This window comes from Lithobates pipiens, unplaced genomic scaffold (genome assembly GCF_037356315.1).
Source record: "Lithobates pipiens isolate NorthernLeopardFrog02 unplaced genomic scaffold, aLitPip1_a1.2 Scaffold_73, whole genome shotgun sequence".
Classification (NCBI taxonomy): domain Eukaryota; kingdom Metazoa; phylum Chordata; class Amphibia; order Anura; family Ranidae; genus Lithobates; species Lithobates pipiens.
Genome location: NW_027507896.1, coordinates 674,298 through 688,895, shown reverse-complemented (window position 1 = coordinate 688,895; position 14,598 = coordinate 674,298). Strand labels below are relative to the sequence as shown.

The following is a 14,598-nucleotide window of genomic DNA, read 5'->3' as shown; positions in this document are numbered from 1 at the left end:
GACATTGGTTTACCTGTGATGGTTTCAGGAGTCTGGGATGATGTTGTTGGCGATGGAGAGATGGAGGTGCTGGAGGTACTGGATATGGTGGAATCTGTGAAGGAAAATGACCCATAATGAACATCATGTGGGATACAAACTTCTCACATCTCCATTGCCGAGCTAAGGTCTATGTTTGCCAAAACAGCAGATCTCCAGCACACACATAGCTCCTCCAAAATCTTCTTCATTGAACATGCACAAGAACACGGGACAACCTGCTGACGTGTTTCAACCTCTTAAGGCCTTCATCAATTAAAGCCCTAAGAGGCTGAAGCACACCAGAGGGTCACCCTTTGTTTTCGAGCGTGTTCAATAAAGAAGATTCTGGAGGAGCCCCGTGTGTGCTGGAGATTTACTGCTTGATGGGCTATGCTGCAGTCCTGGAAGAGGACCACTCCACGACTAAGGGTGGAGGAGACCCAAGTAGAAGGCGAAGTCACCCTGGAAAATAAGGCAAGCTCAACCGAGGTGCAGACTCTAAGCAATAACCGGTGTTCACCAGAGCTCCTGATGGTTGGGATGGGTTTGTTGCATGTTAGTATCATGTTACGGGTCCTCAGGATCGCTCCACCAGGAGGGGACCAAGCTTGGGGCCAATACCTGATATAGCAGGTAGGCATCAAGCAAAAGCGTAGTTGGTAAACAAGGCAAAGGTTGGTAAGGAGCGGTTGCAGATTGAGATCATAGGGAAGCGTAGTCGAGGAGCAAGCCAAAGGTCGGTAATGTGAAGATGTGGATGCCAGTACGGGTGATATTAGTAGAGAGGCTTCCACCAAACAGCAGGATAGGTATATAAGCAGGTCAGCCTGGTAGATGAGGCAAGCTCAACCGTAGTGTGGGCTCTAAGCACTAACCAGTGTTCACCAGAGCTCCTGATGGTGGGAATAGGATTTGTTGCATCTTAGTACCAGGTTGCGGTCCTCAAGATAGCCCCACCAGGAGGGGAACAAGACGGGGTCCAGTAGCAGAAAAAGCAGGTAGGGAGTGAGCAGAAGTGTAATTGGTAAACAAGCCAAAGGTCAGTAATGATTGGTTGCAGTTTGGGATCATAGGGAAGCGTAGTCGAGGAGCAAGCCAAAGGTCGGTAATGAGCAGTAGCGAAGATAAGGACGTCAGCACGAGTGACAAGAGGCAGATCTCCACTGGAGAGAGCTCAATAATCTGGCAAACAATAAGTGCAAAAGTAAGAATAGGAAGTTCATGGGAGGAGCAAAGGGTTCAAGACAAACAAGACACAAGGCAAGATTGGTCAAGGAATTGCCCAGGGATCTGTCCAGCATCTCAGGTGACACTGCAAGAAGAGATATGGCCAGACACAGCAGACACATTTGGACTTCGGAGATAGTCAGCACAGACATACAAGCAAAGCTGAGCTACCCAAGAAATGGAATCACATTGAGAGCTGTTTATAATGTATTTGGAATGTAAAAAGGCCGACCACGAGAGTGAAGCCAGGAGGAGCGCAGCAACTGTGGTCAGAGGGGTCCTGTCAGAAGATCCAGAGTTCTGGTGATGTGCTCACAAGCAACCTTTCTCCAGCCCAACCAGGGAGGAATCTATCTAGTGCCCTCTAATCCTGGATAGAGGGGTGTATGTACAGGGGTCTCAATTACACCTCAGCCCGATACACCAGGGGGCCCCCAGTGTGGCTCCCCTCTAATCCAGGATAGGAGGGGTGTATGTACAGGGGTCACAGGGCTATTGGTCCCCTGTCCAGCCATCATGGGGGGATCCCAGACAGTTCTCAGGGGAGCCCTTTATGGTTTCTTGCACCAGGGCCCTGATGAAGGCCCCAGTTACACCAACATGAGGATCTGAATAGACCTGCTGAACTACCGAACGAAGGAGTGTGAAGAAGAAGCTCCTGGTTCAGGGAAGATAACACTCTGTGTGTGCGTGCCTAGGCACCTTCACCGTAATGTCTTGAAGATCAGGTGTCTACAAGAGATGGCGGTGGCGTCATTTTCTCCCCCAGCGGGTTTGTCAGTACTCTATGACTCTGGGGGAGGAGTGCGGGTTCCCTGGACCGGGGCGGGCAGTCAACAGGTTAGCGATAGCTGTGCTTCTGGCCTCATTGATCTGCCAGTCACTAAGATGGCGGTGGTCACACTTTTGCCCTTTCTAAAAGGCTTCAGCCATGAAGAAAGTGTGACACCGCACCACGAATGACTGAGGTAGACCATTGGAGGTGAGCAACAAGGATATGATGGTGGTGAGGGCATGTGTGATGATGTTGCCAGGTCCAGCTCTAGTCTCCACCCCAACAGGTAAGGGACGGAATCTTTGCCCGCACTGGTCGGCATTGACTTGATGTGATGTCACATTCCAGGGGAGTGAATTACAATAGAGGGAAAATATAAAAACCATCACGGGGTTCCCATAGACAGGCTGCTCTGCTGGCCCCGTGTATGTTTGGCCCAAGGAGGTGCTAGATCACTATATTACATACGGGTTGGTTCCCGATATGGATTTGTATTTCATATATCATGTCTCGTTCTGTGCACCCGTACACCTGGGAAGTTTCCTTCAGCAGATTTAAGTTCAGCCTAATAGTTTGGCCCTCCATATATTCCCAGTTTCTCACGTGGCCCCATTGGAAAATGAATTGCCCACCCCAATCCTATGAGAAGAAGCAGATTATGAGACAAAAGAGGAGACTTGAGACATTATAAAACGACTTCCACTAATAAGGAGATAAAATCTCTGTGAGACTGAAACCTTCATCTCCAGTTTGATCCCAATGGAATCCCCCAGATGGAAGGCCCTCCAGCTCTTGAGTCAGCCTCAGCGGGCAATAAAAGGTAAAAAGCCCTCCAAACCTCGGTTCTGACTTTAGTAGAAATGATTTCTTTTCCCCACATCGGGCGCCAGAATAAAAGCGTGTATGCTCGATAAGAGAGGTGTGGGCGCCATTTTGTGCCTCGTTGGGTTTTTGTTTGGCAATTCTAAATGACTTCTTACGTTCTCCGATCTACTTCCCCAAAGACGGCTGAATTGTATTACTGACACCTCTAGGATACCTAGACCCCCTGGCACTGGTTCAGGAAATATGGTGGAAGACCAGTAAGAAAGCTGAAGACATTGGTGTACCTGTGATGGTTTCAGGAGTCTGGGATGATGTTGTTGGCGATGTAGAGCTGGAGGTGCTGGAGGTACTGGATATGGTGGAATCTGTGAAGGAAAATGACCCATAATGAACATCATGTGGGATACAAACTTCTCACATCTCCATTGCCGATCTCAGGTCTGTGTTTGCCAAAACAGCAGATCTCCAGCACACACATAGCTCCTCCAAAATCTTCTTCATTGAACATGCACAAGAACATGGGACAACCTGCTGACGTGTTTCAACCTCTTAAGGCCTTCATCAATTAAAGCCCTAAGAGGCTGAAGGACACCAGAGGGTCACCCTGTGTTTTCGAGCGTGTTCAATAAAGAATATTCTGGAGGATCCCCATGTGTGCTGGAAAATTACTGCTTGATGGGCTATGCTGCAGTCCTGGAAGAGGACCACTCCACGACTAAGGGTGGAGGAGACCCAAGTAGAAGGCGAGTTCACCCTGGCAAATGAGGCAAGCTCAACCGAGGTGCAGACTCTAAGCAATATCCAGTGTTCACCAGAGCTCCTGATGGTGGGGATGGGTTTGTTGCATGTTAGTATCATGTTATGGGTCCTCAGGATCGCTCCACCAGGAGGGGAACAAGCTTGGGGCCAATAGCAGATATAGCAGATAGCCATCAAGCAAAAGCGTAGTTGGTAAACAAGGCAAAGGTTGGTAAGGAGCGGTTGCAGATTGAGATCATAGGGAAGCGTAGTCGAGGAGCAAGCCAAAGGTTGGTAATGAGCAGTAGTGAAGATGTGGACGTCAGTACGGGTGACAACCGGGAGATCTCCGCTGGAAAGAGCTCAAAAATCTATCTTGCAAACAGGAAGTGCAAAGGCATGGCTAAAATAGGAAGTCCCATGGGAGGAGCAAAGGGTTCAAGACAAACAAGGCAAGATTGGTCAAGGAATTGAGGGGGATGTTCCACACACTATTTGAGGGTGGAGGAGACCCAATGAGAAGGGGAATGGTGTACCATTTTTCTTATGAACTGTGTTTGCAAGCTTTGGTGTCATGGTCAAGGGTCAGGCATGGAGACCAGTAGCTATATTAGTAGAGAGGCTTCCACCAAACAGCAGGACAGGTATATAAGCAGGTCATCCTGGTAGATGAGGCAAGCTCAACCGTGGTGTGGACTCTAAGCACTAACCGGTGTTCACCAGAGCACCTGAAGGTGGGGATAGGTTTTGCTGCATCTTAGTATCAGGTTGCGGTCCTCAGGATTGCCCCACCAGGAGGGGAACAAGCCGGGGTCCAGAAGCAGAAAAAGCAGGTAGGGAGTGAGCAGAAGTGTAGTTGGTTAACAAGCCAAAGGTCGGTAACGATTGGTTGCAGTTTGGGATCATAGGGAAGCATAGAAGAGGAGCAAGCCAAAGGTCGGTAATGAGCAGTAGCGAAGATATGGACGTCCGCACGAGTAACAAGAGGGAGATCTCCACTGGAGAGAGCTCAATAATCTGGCAAAAAGGAAGTGCAAAAGTAGGAATAGGAAGTTCATGGGATGAGCAAAGGGTTCAAGGTTCAAGACAAACAAGACACAAGGCAAGATTGGTCAAGGAATTGTCCAGGGATCTGTCCAGCATCTCAGGTGGCTCTGCAAGAAGAGACATGGCCAGACACAGCAGACACATTTGGACTTCGGAGATAGTCAGCACAGACATACAAGCAAAGCTGAGCTACCCAAGAAATGGAATCACATTGAGACCTGTTTATAATGTATTTGGAATGTGAAACGGCCGACCACGAGAGTGAAGCCAGGAGAAGCGCAGCAACTGTGGTCAGAGGGGTCCTGTCAGAAGATCCAGAGTTCTGGTGATGTGCTCACAAGCAACCTTTCTCCAGCCCAACCAGGGAGGAATCTATGTAGTGCCCTCTAATCCTGGATAGGAGGGTGTATGTAGAGGGGTCTCAAATACAACTCAGCCCCATACTCCAGGGGGCCCCAGTGCGGCTCTCCTCTAATCATGGATAGGAGGGGTGTATGTTCAGGGGTCACAGGGGTCTCAATAACAACTTAGCCCCATAGTCCAGGGGGCTCCCAGTGCAGCTCCCCCTAATTGCAGATACCAGGGGTGTATGTTCAGGGGTCACAGGGGTCTCAATTACAACTGAGCCCCATACTCCAGGGGGCCCCCAGTGCGGCTCCCCTCTAATCCGGGATAGGAGGGGTGTATGTACAGGGGTCACAGGGCTATTGGTCCCCTGTACTGCCACCATGGGGGGGTCCCGGCCAGGGCTCAGGGGGGCCCTTTATGTTTTCAGCCACCATGGGGGGTCTCAGCCAGGGTTCAGAGGCAGCCCTTTATGGTTTATAGTTTGGCCCTCCATATATTCCCAGTTTATCATGTGCCCCCATTGGAAAATGAATTGCCCACCCCAATCCTATGAGAAGAAGCAGATTATGAGACAAAAGAGGAGACTTGAGACATTATAAAACGACTTCCGCTAATAAGGAGATAAAATCTCTGTGAGACTGAAACCTTCATCTCCAGTTTGATCCCAATGGAATCTCCCAGATGGAAGGCCCTCCAGCTCTTGAGTCAGCCTCAGCGGGCAATAAAAGGTGAAAAGCCCTCCAAACCTCGGTTCTGACTTTAGTAGAAATGATTGATATCCCCCACATCGGGCGTCAGAATAAAAGCGTGTATGCTCGATAAGAGAGGTGTGGACGCCATTTTGTGCCTCGTTGGGTTTTTGTTTGACAATTCTAAATGACTTCTTACGTTCTCCGATCTACTTCCCCAAAGACGGCTGAATTGTATTACTGACACCTCTAGGATGCCTAGACCCCCTGGCACTGGTTCAGGAAATATGGTGGAAGACCAGTAAGAAAGCTGAAGACATTGGTGTACCTGTGATGGTTTCAGGAGTCTGGGATGATGTTGTTGGCGATGGAGAGATGGAGGTGCTGGAGGTACTGGATATGGTGGAAGCTGTGAAGGAAAATGACCCATAATGAACATCATGTGGGATACAAACTTCTCACATCTCCATTGCCGATCTCAGGTCTGTGTTTGCCAAAACAGCAGATCTCCAGCACACACATAGCTCCTCCAAAATCTTCTTCATTGAACATGCACAAGAACACGGGACAACCTCCTGACGCGTTTCAACCTCTTAAGGCCTTCATCAATTAAAGCCCTAAGAGGCTGAAGCACACCAGAGGGTCACCCTGTGTTTTCGGGCGTGTTCAATAAAGAAGATTTTGGAGGAGCCCCGTGTGTGCTGGAGATTTACTGCTTGATGGGCTATGCTGCAGTCCTGGAAGAGGACCACTCCACGACTAAGGGTGGAGGAGACCCAAGTAGAAGGCGAGTTCACCCTGGCAAATGAGGCAAGCTCAACCAAGGTGCAGACTCTAAGCACTAACCGGTGTTCACCAGAGCTCCTGATGGTGGGGATGGGTTTTGTTGCATGTTAGTACCATGTTGCGGTCCTCAGGATAGCTCCACCAGCAGGGGACCAAGCTTGGGGCCAATAGCAGATATAGCAGGTAGGCATCAAGCAAAAGCGTAGTTGGTAAACAAGGCAAAGGTTGGTAAGGAGCGGTTGCAGGTTGAGATCATAGGGAAGCGTAGTCGAGGAGCAAGCCAAAGGTCGGTAATGAGCAGTAGTGAAGATGTGGACGTCAGTACGGGTGACAACAGGGAGATCTCCACTGGAGAGAGCTTAAAAATATATCTTGCAAACAGGAAGTGCAAAAGCATGGCTAAAATAGGAAGTCCCATGGGAGGAGCAAAGGGTTCAAGACAAGCAAGACACAAGGCAAGATTGGTCAAGGAATTAAGGAAGTTCCACACACTGTTTGAGGGTGGAGGAGACCCAATGAGAAGGTGAATGGTGTACTGTTTTTCTTATGGACTGTGTTTGCAAGCTTTGGTGTCATGGTCAAGGGTCAGGCATGGAGACCAGTAGCTATATTAGTAGAGAGGCTTCCACCAAACAGCAGGATAGGTATACAAGCAGGTCACTCTGGTAGATGAGGCAAGCTCAACCGTAGTTTGAACTCTAAGCACTAACCAGTGTTCACCAGAGCACCTGATGGTGGGGATAGGTTTTGCTGCATCTTAGTATCAGGTTGCGGTCCTCAGGATTGCCCCACCAGGAGGGGAGCAAGTCGGGGTCCAGAAGCAGAAAAAGCAGGTAGGGAGTGAGCAGAAGTGTAGTTGGTTAACAAGTCAAAGTTCGGCAACGATTGGTTGCAGTTTGGGATCATAGGGAAGCATAGAATATGAGCAAGCCAAAGGTCGGTAATGAGCAGTAGGGAAGATAGGGACGTCCGCACGAGTGACAAGAGGGAGATCTCCGCTGGAGAGAGCTCAATAATCTGGCAAACAGGAAGTGCAAAAGTAGGAATAGGAAGTTCATGGGAGGAGCAAAGGGTTTAAGGTTCAAGACAAACAAGACACAAGGCAAGATTGGTCAAGGAATTGTCCAGGGATCTGTCCAGCATCTCAGGTGGCTCTGCAAGAAGAGATATGGCCAGACACAGCAGACACATTTGGACTTGGGAGATAGTCAGCACAGACATACAAGCAAAGCTGAGCTACCCAAGAAATGGAACCACATTGAGACCTGTTTATAATGTATTTGGAATGTGAAACGGCCGACCACGAGAGTGAAGCCAGGAGAAGCGCAGCAACTGTGGTCAGAGGGGTCCTGTCAGAAGATCCAGAGTTCTGGTGATGTGCTCACAAGCAACCTTTCTCCAGCCCAACCAGGGAGGAATCTATCTAGTGCCCTCTAATCCTGGATAGGAGGGTGTATGTAGAGGGGTCTCAATTACAACTCAGCCCTATACTCCAGGGGGCCCCAGTGCGGCTCCCTCTAATCCTGAATAGGAGGGGTGTATGTTCAGGGGTCACAGGGATCTCAATTACAACTCAGCCCCATACTCCAGGGGGCCCCCAGTGCAGCTCCCTCTAATCCTGGATAGGAGGGGTGTATGTTCAGGGGTCTCAATTACAACTCAGCCCCATGCTCCAGGAGGCCCCCAGTGCGGCTCCCCTCTAATCCGGGATAGGAGGGGTGTATGTACAGGGGTCACAGGGCTATTGGTCCCCTGTACTGCCACCATGGGGGGGTCCCGGCCAGGGCTCAGGGGGGCCCTTTATGTTTTCAGCCACCATGGGGGGTCTCAGCCAGGGTTCAGAGGCAGCCCTTTATGGTTTATAGTTTGGCCCTCCATATATTCCCAGTTTATCATGTGCCCCCATTGGAAAATGAATTGCCCACCCCAATCCTATGAGAAGAAGCAGATTATGAGACAAAAGAGGAGACTTGAGACATTATAAAACGACTTCCACTAATAAGGAGATAAAATCTCTGTGAGACTGAAACCTTCATCTCCAGTTTGATCCCAATGGAATCTTCCAGATGGAAGGCCCTCCAGCTCTTGAGTCAGCCTCAGCGGGCAATAAAAGGTGAAAAGTCCTCCAAACCTCGGTTCTGACTTCAGTAGAAATGATTGATATCCCCCACATCGGGCGTCAGAATAAAAGCGTGTATGCTCGATAAGAGAGGTGTGGGCGCCATTTTGTGCCGCGTTGGGTTTTTGTTTGGCAATTCTAAATGACTTCTTACGTTCTCCGATCTACTTCCCCAAAGACGGCTGAATTGTATTACTGACACCTCTAGGATACCTAGACCCCCTGGCACTGGTTCAGGAAATATGGTGGAAGACCAGTAAGAAAGCTGAAGACATTGGTGTACCTGTGACGGTTTCAGGAGTCTGGGATGATGTTGTTGGCGATGGAGAGATGGAGGTGCTGGAGGTACTGGATATGGTGGAATCTGTGAAGGAAAATGACCCATAATGAACATCATGTAGGATACAAACTTTTCACATCTCCATTGCCGAGCTCAGGTCTGCGTTTGCCAAAACAGCAGATCTCCAGCACACACATAGCTCCTCCAAAATCTTCTTCATTGAACATGCACAAGAACACGGGACAACCTCCTGACGCGTTTCAGCCTCTTAAAGCCTTCATCAAATAAAGCCCTAAGAGTCACCCTTTGTTTTCAGGCGTGTTTAATAAAGAATATTCTGGAGGAGCCCCGTGTGTGCTGGAGATTTACTGCTTGATGGGCTATGCTGCAGTCCTGGAAGAGGACCACTCCATGACTAAGGGTGGAGGAGACCCAAGTAGAAGGCGAGTTCACCCTGGCAAATGAGGCAAGCTCAACCGATTAGCAGACTCTAAGCACTAACCAGTGTTCACCAGAGCTCCTGATGGTGGGGATGGGTTTTGTTACATGTTACTACCATGATGCAGTCCTCAGGATAGCTCCACCAGGAGGGGACCAAGCTTGGGGCAAATATCAGATATAGCAGGTAGGCATCAAACAAAAGCGTAGTTGGTAAACAAGGCCAAGGTTGGTAAGGAGCAGTTGCAGGTTGAGATCATAGGGAAGCGTAGTCGAGCAGCAAGCCAAAGGTCGGTAATGAGCAGTAGTGAAGATGTGGACGTCAGTACGGGTGACAACAGGGAGATCACCGCTGGAAAGGGCTCAAAAATCTATCTTGTAAACAGGAAGTGCAAAGGCATGGCTAAAAGAGGAAGTCCCATGGGAGGAGCAAAGGGTTCAAGACAAACAAGGCAAGATTGGTCAAGGAATTGAGGGGGACGTTCCACGCACTGTTTGAGGGTGGAGGAGACCCAATGAGAAGGTGAATGGTGTACCATTTTTGTTATGGACTGTGTTTGCAAGCTTTGGTGTCATGGTCAAGGGTCAGGCATGGAGACTAGTAGCTATATTAGTAGAGAGGCTTCCACCAAACAGCAGGATAGGTATATAAGCAGGTCACTCTGGTAGATGAGGCAAGCTCAACCGTGGTGTGGACTCTAAGCACTAACCGGTGTTCACCACAGCTTCTGATGTAGGGGATGGGTTTTGCTGCATCTTAGTATCAGGTTGCAGTCCTCAGGATTGAACCACCAGGAGGGGAACAAGCCAGGGCCCAGAAGCAGATAAAGCAGGTAGAGAGTGAGCAGAAGTGTAATTGGTAAACAAGCCAAAGGTCAGTAATGATTGGTTGCAGGTTGGAAATCATAGGGAAGCGTAGTCAAGGAGCAAGCCAAAGGTCGGTAATGAGCAGTAGCGAAGATATGGACGTCCGCACGACTGACAAGAGGCAGATCTCCACTGGAGAGAGCTCAATAATCTGGCAAACAATAAGTGCAAAAGTAAGAATAGGAAGTTCATGGGAGGAGCAAAGGGTTCAAGGTTCAAGACAAACAAGACACAAGGCAAGATTGATCAAGGAATTGTCCAAGGAGCTGCCCAGCATCTCAGGTGACTCTGCAAGAAGAGACATGGCCAGACACAGCAGACACATTTGGACGGTGGTCACACTTCCGCCCTTTCTAAAAGGCTTCAGCCATGAAGAAAGGGTGACGCCGCACCACAAATGACTGAGGTAGACCATTGGAGGTGAGCAACAAGGATATGATGGTGGTGAGGGCATGTGTGATGATGTTGCCAGGTCCAGTTCTACTCTCCTAACCAACAGGTAAGGGATGGAATCTTTGCCCGCACTGGTCGGCATTGACTTGATGTGATGTCACATTCCAGGGGAGTGAATTACAATAGAGGGAAAGTATAAAAACCATCACGGGGTTCCCATAGACAGGCTGCTCTGCTGGCCCTGTGTATGTTTGGCCCAAGGAGGTGCTAGATCACTATATTACATACGGGTTGGTTCCCGATATGGATTTGTATTTTATATATCATGTCTCGTTCTGTGCACCCGTACACCTGGGAAGTTTCCTTCAGCAGATTTAAGTTCAACCTAAAATTTCTGTCCTCCATATATTCCCAGTTTCTCACGTGGCCCCATTGGAAAATTAATTGCCCACCCCAATCCTATGAGAAGAAGCAGATTATGAGACAAAAGAGGAGACTTGAGACATTATAAAACGACTTCCACTAATAAGGAGATAAAATCTCTGTGAGACTTAAACCTTCATCTCCAGTTTGATCCCAATGGAATCCCCCAGATGGAAGGCCCTCCAGCTCTTGAGTCAGCCTCAGCGGGCAATAAAAGGTAAAAAGTCCTCCAAACCTCGGTTCTGACTTCAGAAGAAATGATTTATATCCCCCACATCGGGCGCCAGAATAAAAGCGTGTATTCTCGATAAGAGAGGTGTGGGCGCCATTTTGTGCCGCGTTGGGTTTTTGTTTGGCAATTCTAAATGACTTCTTACGTTCTCCAATCTACTTCCCCAAAGACGGCTGAATTGTATTACTGACACCTCTAGGATACCTAGACCCCCTGGCACTGGTTCAGGAAATATGGTGGAAGACCAGTAAGAAAGCTGAAGACATTGGTGTACCTGTGATGGTTTCAGGAGTCTGGGATGATGTTGTTGGCGATGGAGAGATGGAGGTGCTGGAGGTACTGGATATGGTGGAAGCTGTGAAGGAAAATGACCCATAATGAACATCATGTGGGATACAAACTTCTCACATCTCCATTGCCGAGCTCAGGTCTGCGTTTGCCAAAACAGCAAATCTCCAGCACACACATAGCTCCTCCAAAATCTTCTTCATTGAACATGCACAAGAACACGGGACAACCTCCTGACGTGTTTCAGCCTCTTAGGCCTTCATCAATTAAAGCCCTAAGAGGCTGAAGCACACCAGAGGGTCACCCTGTGTTTTCAGGCGTGTTCAATAAAGAATATTCTGGAGGACCCCCGTGTGTGCTGGAGAATTACTGCTTGATGGGCTATGCTGCAGTCCTGGAAGAGGACCACTGCACGGACTAAGGGTGGAGGAGACCCAAGTTGAAGGCGAGGTCACCCTGGCAAATGAGGCAAGCTTAACCGAGGTGCAGACTCTAAGCAATATCCGGTGTTCACCAGAGCTCCTGATGGTGGGGATGGGTTTTGTTGCATGTTAGTACCATGTTACGGGTCCTCAAGATTGCTCCGCCAAGAGTGGAACAAGCTTGGGGCCAATAGCAGATATAGCAGGTAGGCATCAAGCAAAAGCGTAGTTGGTAAACAAGGCAAAGGTTGGTAATGAGCGGTTGCAGATTGAGATCATAGGGAAGTGTAGTCAAGGAGCAAGCCAAAGGTCGGTAATGAGCAGTAGTGAAGATGTGGACGTCAGTACAAATGATATTAGTAGAGAGGCTCCCACCAAACAGCAGGATAGGTATATAAGCAGGTCAGCCTGGTAGATGAGGCAAGCTCAGCCGTGGTGTGGACTCTAAGCACTAACCGGTGTTCACCAGAGCTTCTGATGGAGGGGATGGGTTTTGCTGCATTTTAGTACCAGGTTGTGCTCCTCAGGATCGCCCCACCAGGAGGGGAACAAGCCGGGGTCCAGAAGCAGATAAAGCAGGTAGGGAGTGAGCAGAAGTGTAATTGGTAAACAAGCCAAAGGTCAGTAATGATTGGTTGCAGTTTGGGATCATAGGGAAGCATAGAAGAGGAGCAAGCCAAAGGTCAGTAATGAGCAGTAGGGAAGATAGGGACATCAGCACGAGTGACAAGAGGGAGATCTCCGCTGGAGAGAGCTCAATAATCTGGCAAACAGGAAGTGCAAAAGTAGGAATAGGAAGTTCATGGGAGGAGCAAAGGGTTCTAGGTTCAAGACTAACAAGACACAAGGCAAGATTGGTCAAGGAATTGCCCAGGGATCTGTCCAGCATCTCAGGTGGCTCTGCAAGAAGAGATATGGCCAGACACAGCAGACACATTTGGACTTGGGAGATAGTCAGCACAGACATACAAGCAAAGCTGAGCTACCCAAGAAATGGAACCACATTGAGACCTGTTTATAATGTATTTGGAATGTGAAACGGCCAACCACGAGAGTGAAGCCAGGAGGAGCGCAGCAACTGTGGTCAGAGGGGTCCTGTCAGAAGATTCAGAGTTCTGGTGATGTGCTCACAAGCAACCTTTCTCCAGCCCAACCAGGGAGGATTCTATCTAGTGCCCTCTAATCCTGGATAGGAGGGGTGTATGTACAGGGGTCACAGGGGTCTCAATTGCAACTCAGCCCCATACTCCGGGGGCCCCCTAGTGTGGCTCCCCTCTAATCCTGGATAGGAGGGGTGTATGGTTCAGGGGTCACAGGGGTCTCAATTACAACTCAGCCCCATGCTCCAGGGGGCCCCCAGTGCAGCTCCCTCTAATCCTGGATAGGAGGGGTGTATGTACAGGGGTCACAGGGCTATTGGTACCCTGTACAGCCACCATGGGGGGGTCCCGGTCAGGGCTCAGGGAGGCCCTTTATGGTTTCAGCCACCACGGGGGGTCTGGGCCAGGGCTCAGGGGGGCCCTTTATGTTTTCAGCCACCATGGGGGGATTCCGGACAGGGCTCAGGGGAGCCCTTTATGGTTTCTTGCACCAGGGCCCTGATGAAGGCCCTAGTTACACCAATACCCATTGGACACACCAACATGAGGATCTGAATAGACCTGCTGAGCTATGGAATGGAGAAGTGTGAAGAAGGAGCTCCTGGTTGAGGGAAGATAACACTCTGTGTGTGCGTGCCTAGGCACCTTCACCGTAATGTCCTGAAGATCTACAAGAGATGGCTTTGGCGTCATTTTCTCCCCCAGCGGGTTTGTCACTACTCTATGACTCTGGGGGAGGAGTGCGGGTTCCCTGAACGGGGTCGGGCAGTCAACAGGTTAGCGACAGCTGTGCTTCTGGCCTCATTGGTCCGCCAGTCACTAAGATGGCGGTGGTCACACTTCCGCCCTTTCTAAAATGCTTCAGCCATGAAGAAAGTGTGACGCCGCACCACGAATGACTGAGGTAGACCATTGGAGGTGAGCAACAAGGATATGATGGTGGTGAGGGCATGTGTGAAGATGTTGCCAGGTCCAGCTCTAGTCTCCACCCCAACAGGTAAGGGACGGAATCTTTGCCCGTACTGGTCGGCATTGACTTGATGTGATGTCACATTCCAGGGGAGTGAATTACAATAGAGGAAAAATATAAAAACCATAACGGGGTTCCCATAGACAGGCTGCTCTGCTGGCCCCGTGTATGTTTGGCCCAAGGAGGTTCTAGATCACTATATTACATACGGGTTGGTTCCCGATATGGATTTGTATTTTATATATCATGTCTCGTTCTGTGCACCCGTATGCCTGGGAAGTTTCCTTCAGCAGATTTAAGTTCAGCCTAATAGTTTGGCCCTCCATATATTCCCAGTTTCTCACGTTGCCCCATTGGAAAATGAATTGCCCACCCCAATCCTATGAGAAGAAGCAGATTATGAGACAAAAGAGGAGACTTGAGACATTATAAAACGACTTCCACTAATCAGGAGATAAAATCTCTGTGAGACTGAAACCTTCATCTCCAGTTTGATCCCAATGGAATCTCCCAGATGGAAGGCCCTCCAGCTCTTGAGTCAGCCTCAGCGGGCAATAAAAGGTGAAAAGCCCTCCAAACCTCGGTTCTGACTTTAGTAGAAATTATTTAT

General features: G+C 49.3%; 1 protein-coding gene across 1 annotated transcript in view; it reads right to left on the bottom strand.

Moving 5' to 3' along the window:
- Positions 1-3,082: 3,082 nt before the first annotated feature.
- Positions 3,083-14,598, bottom strand: part of LOC143959390 (uncharacterized) — a 79,636-nt gene continuing 68,120 nt past the window's right edge. The window contains exons 17-20 of the mRNA XM_077468027.1: positions 11,483-11,563; positions 8,859-8,939; positions 5,999-6,079; positions 3,083-3,213 (exon numbers count right to left, since the gene is read on the bottom strand). Of these exons, the coding sequence (XP_077324153.1) occupies positions 3,083-3,213; positions 5,999-6,079; positions 8,859-8,939; positions 11,483-11,563 (374 nt within the window). The remainder of the gene's footprint in view (positions 3,214-5,998; positions 6,080-8,858; positions 8,940-11,482; positions 11,564-14,598) is intronic.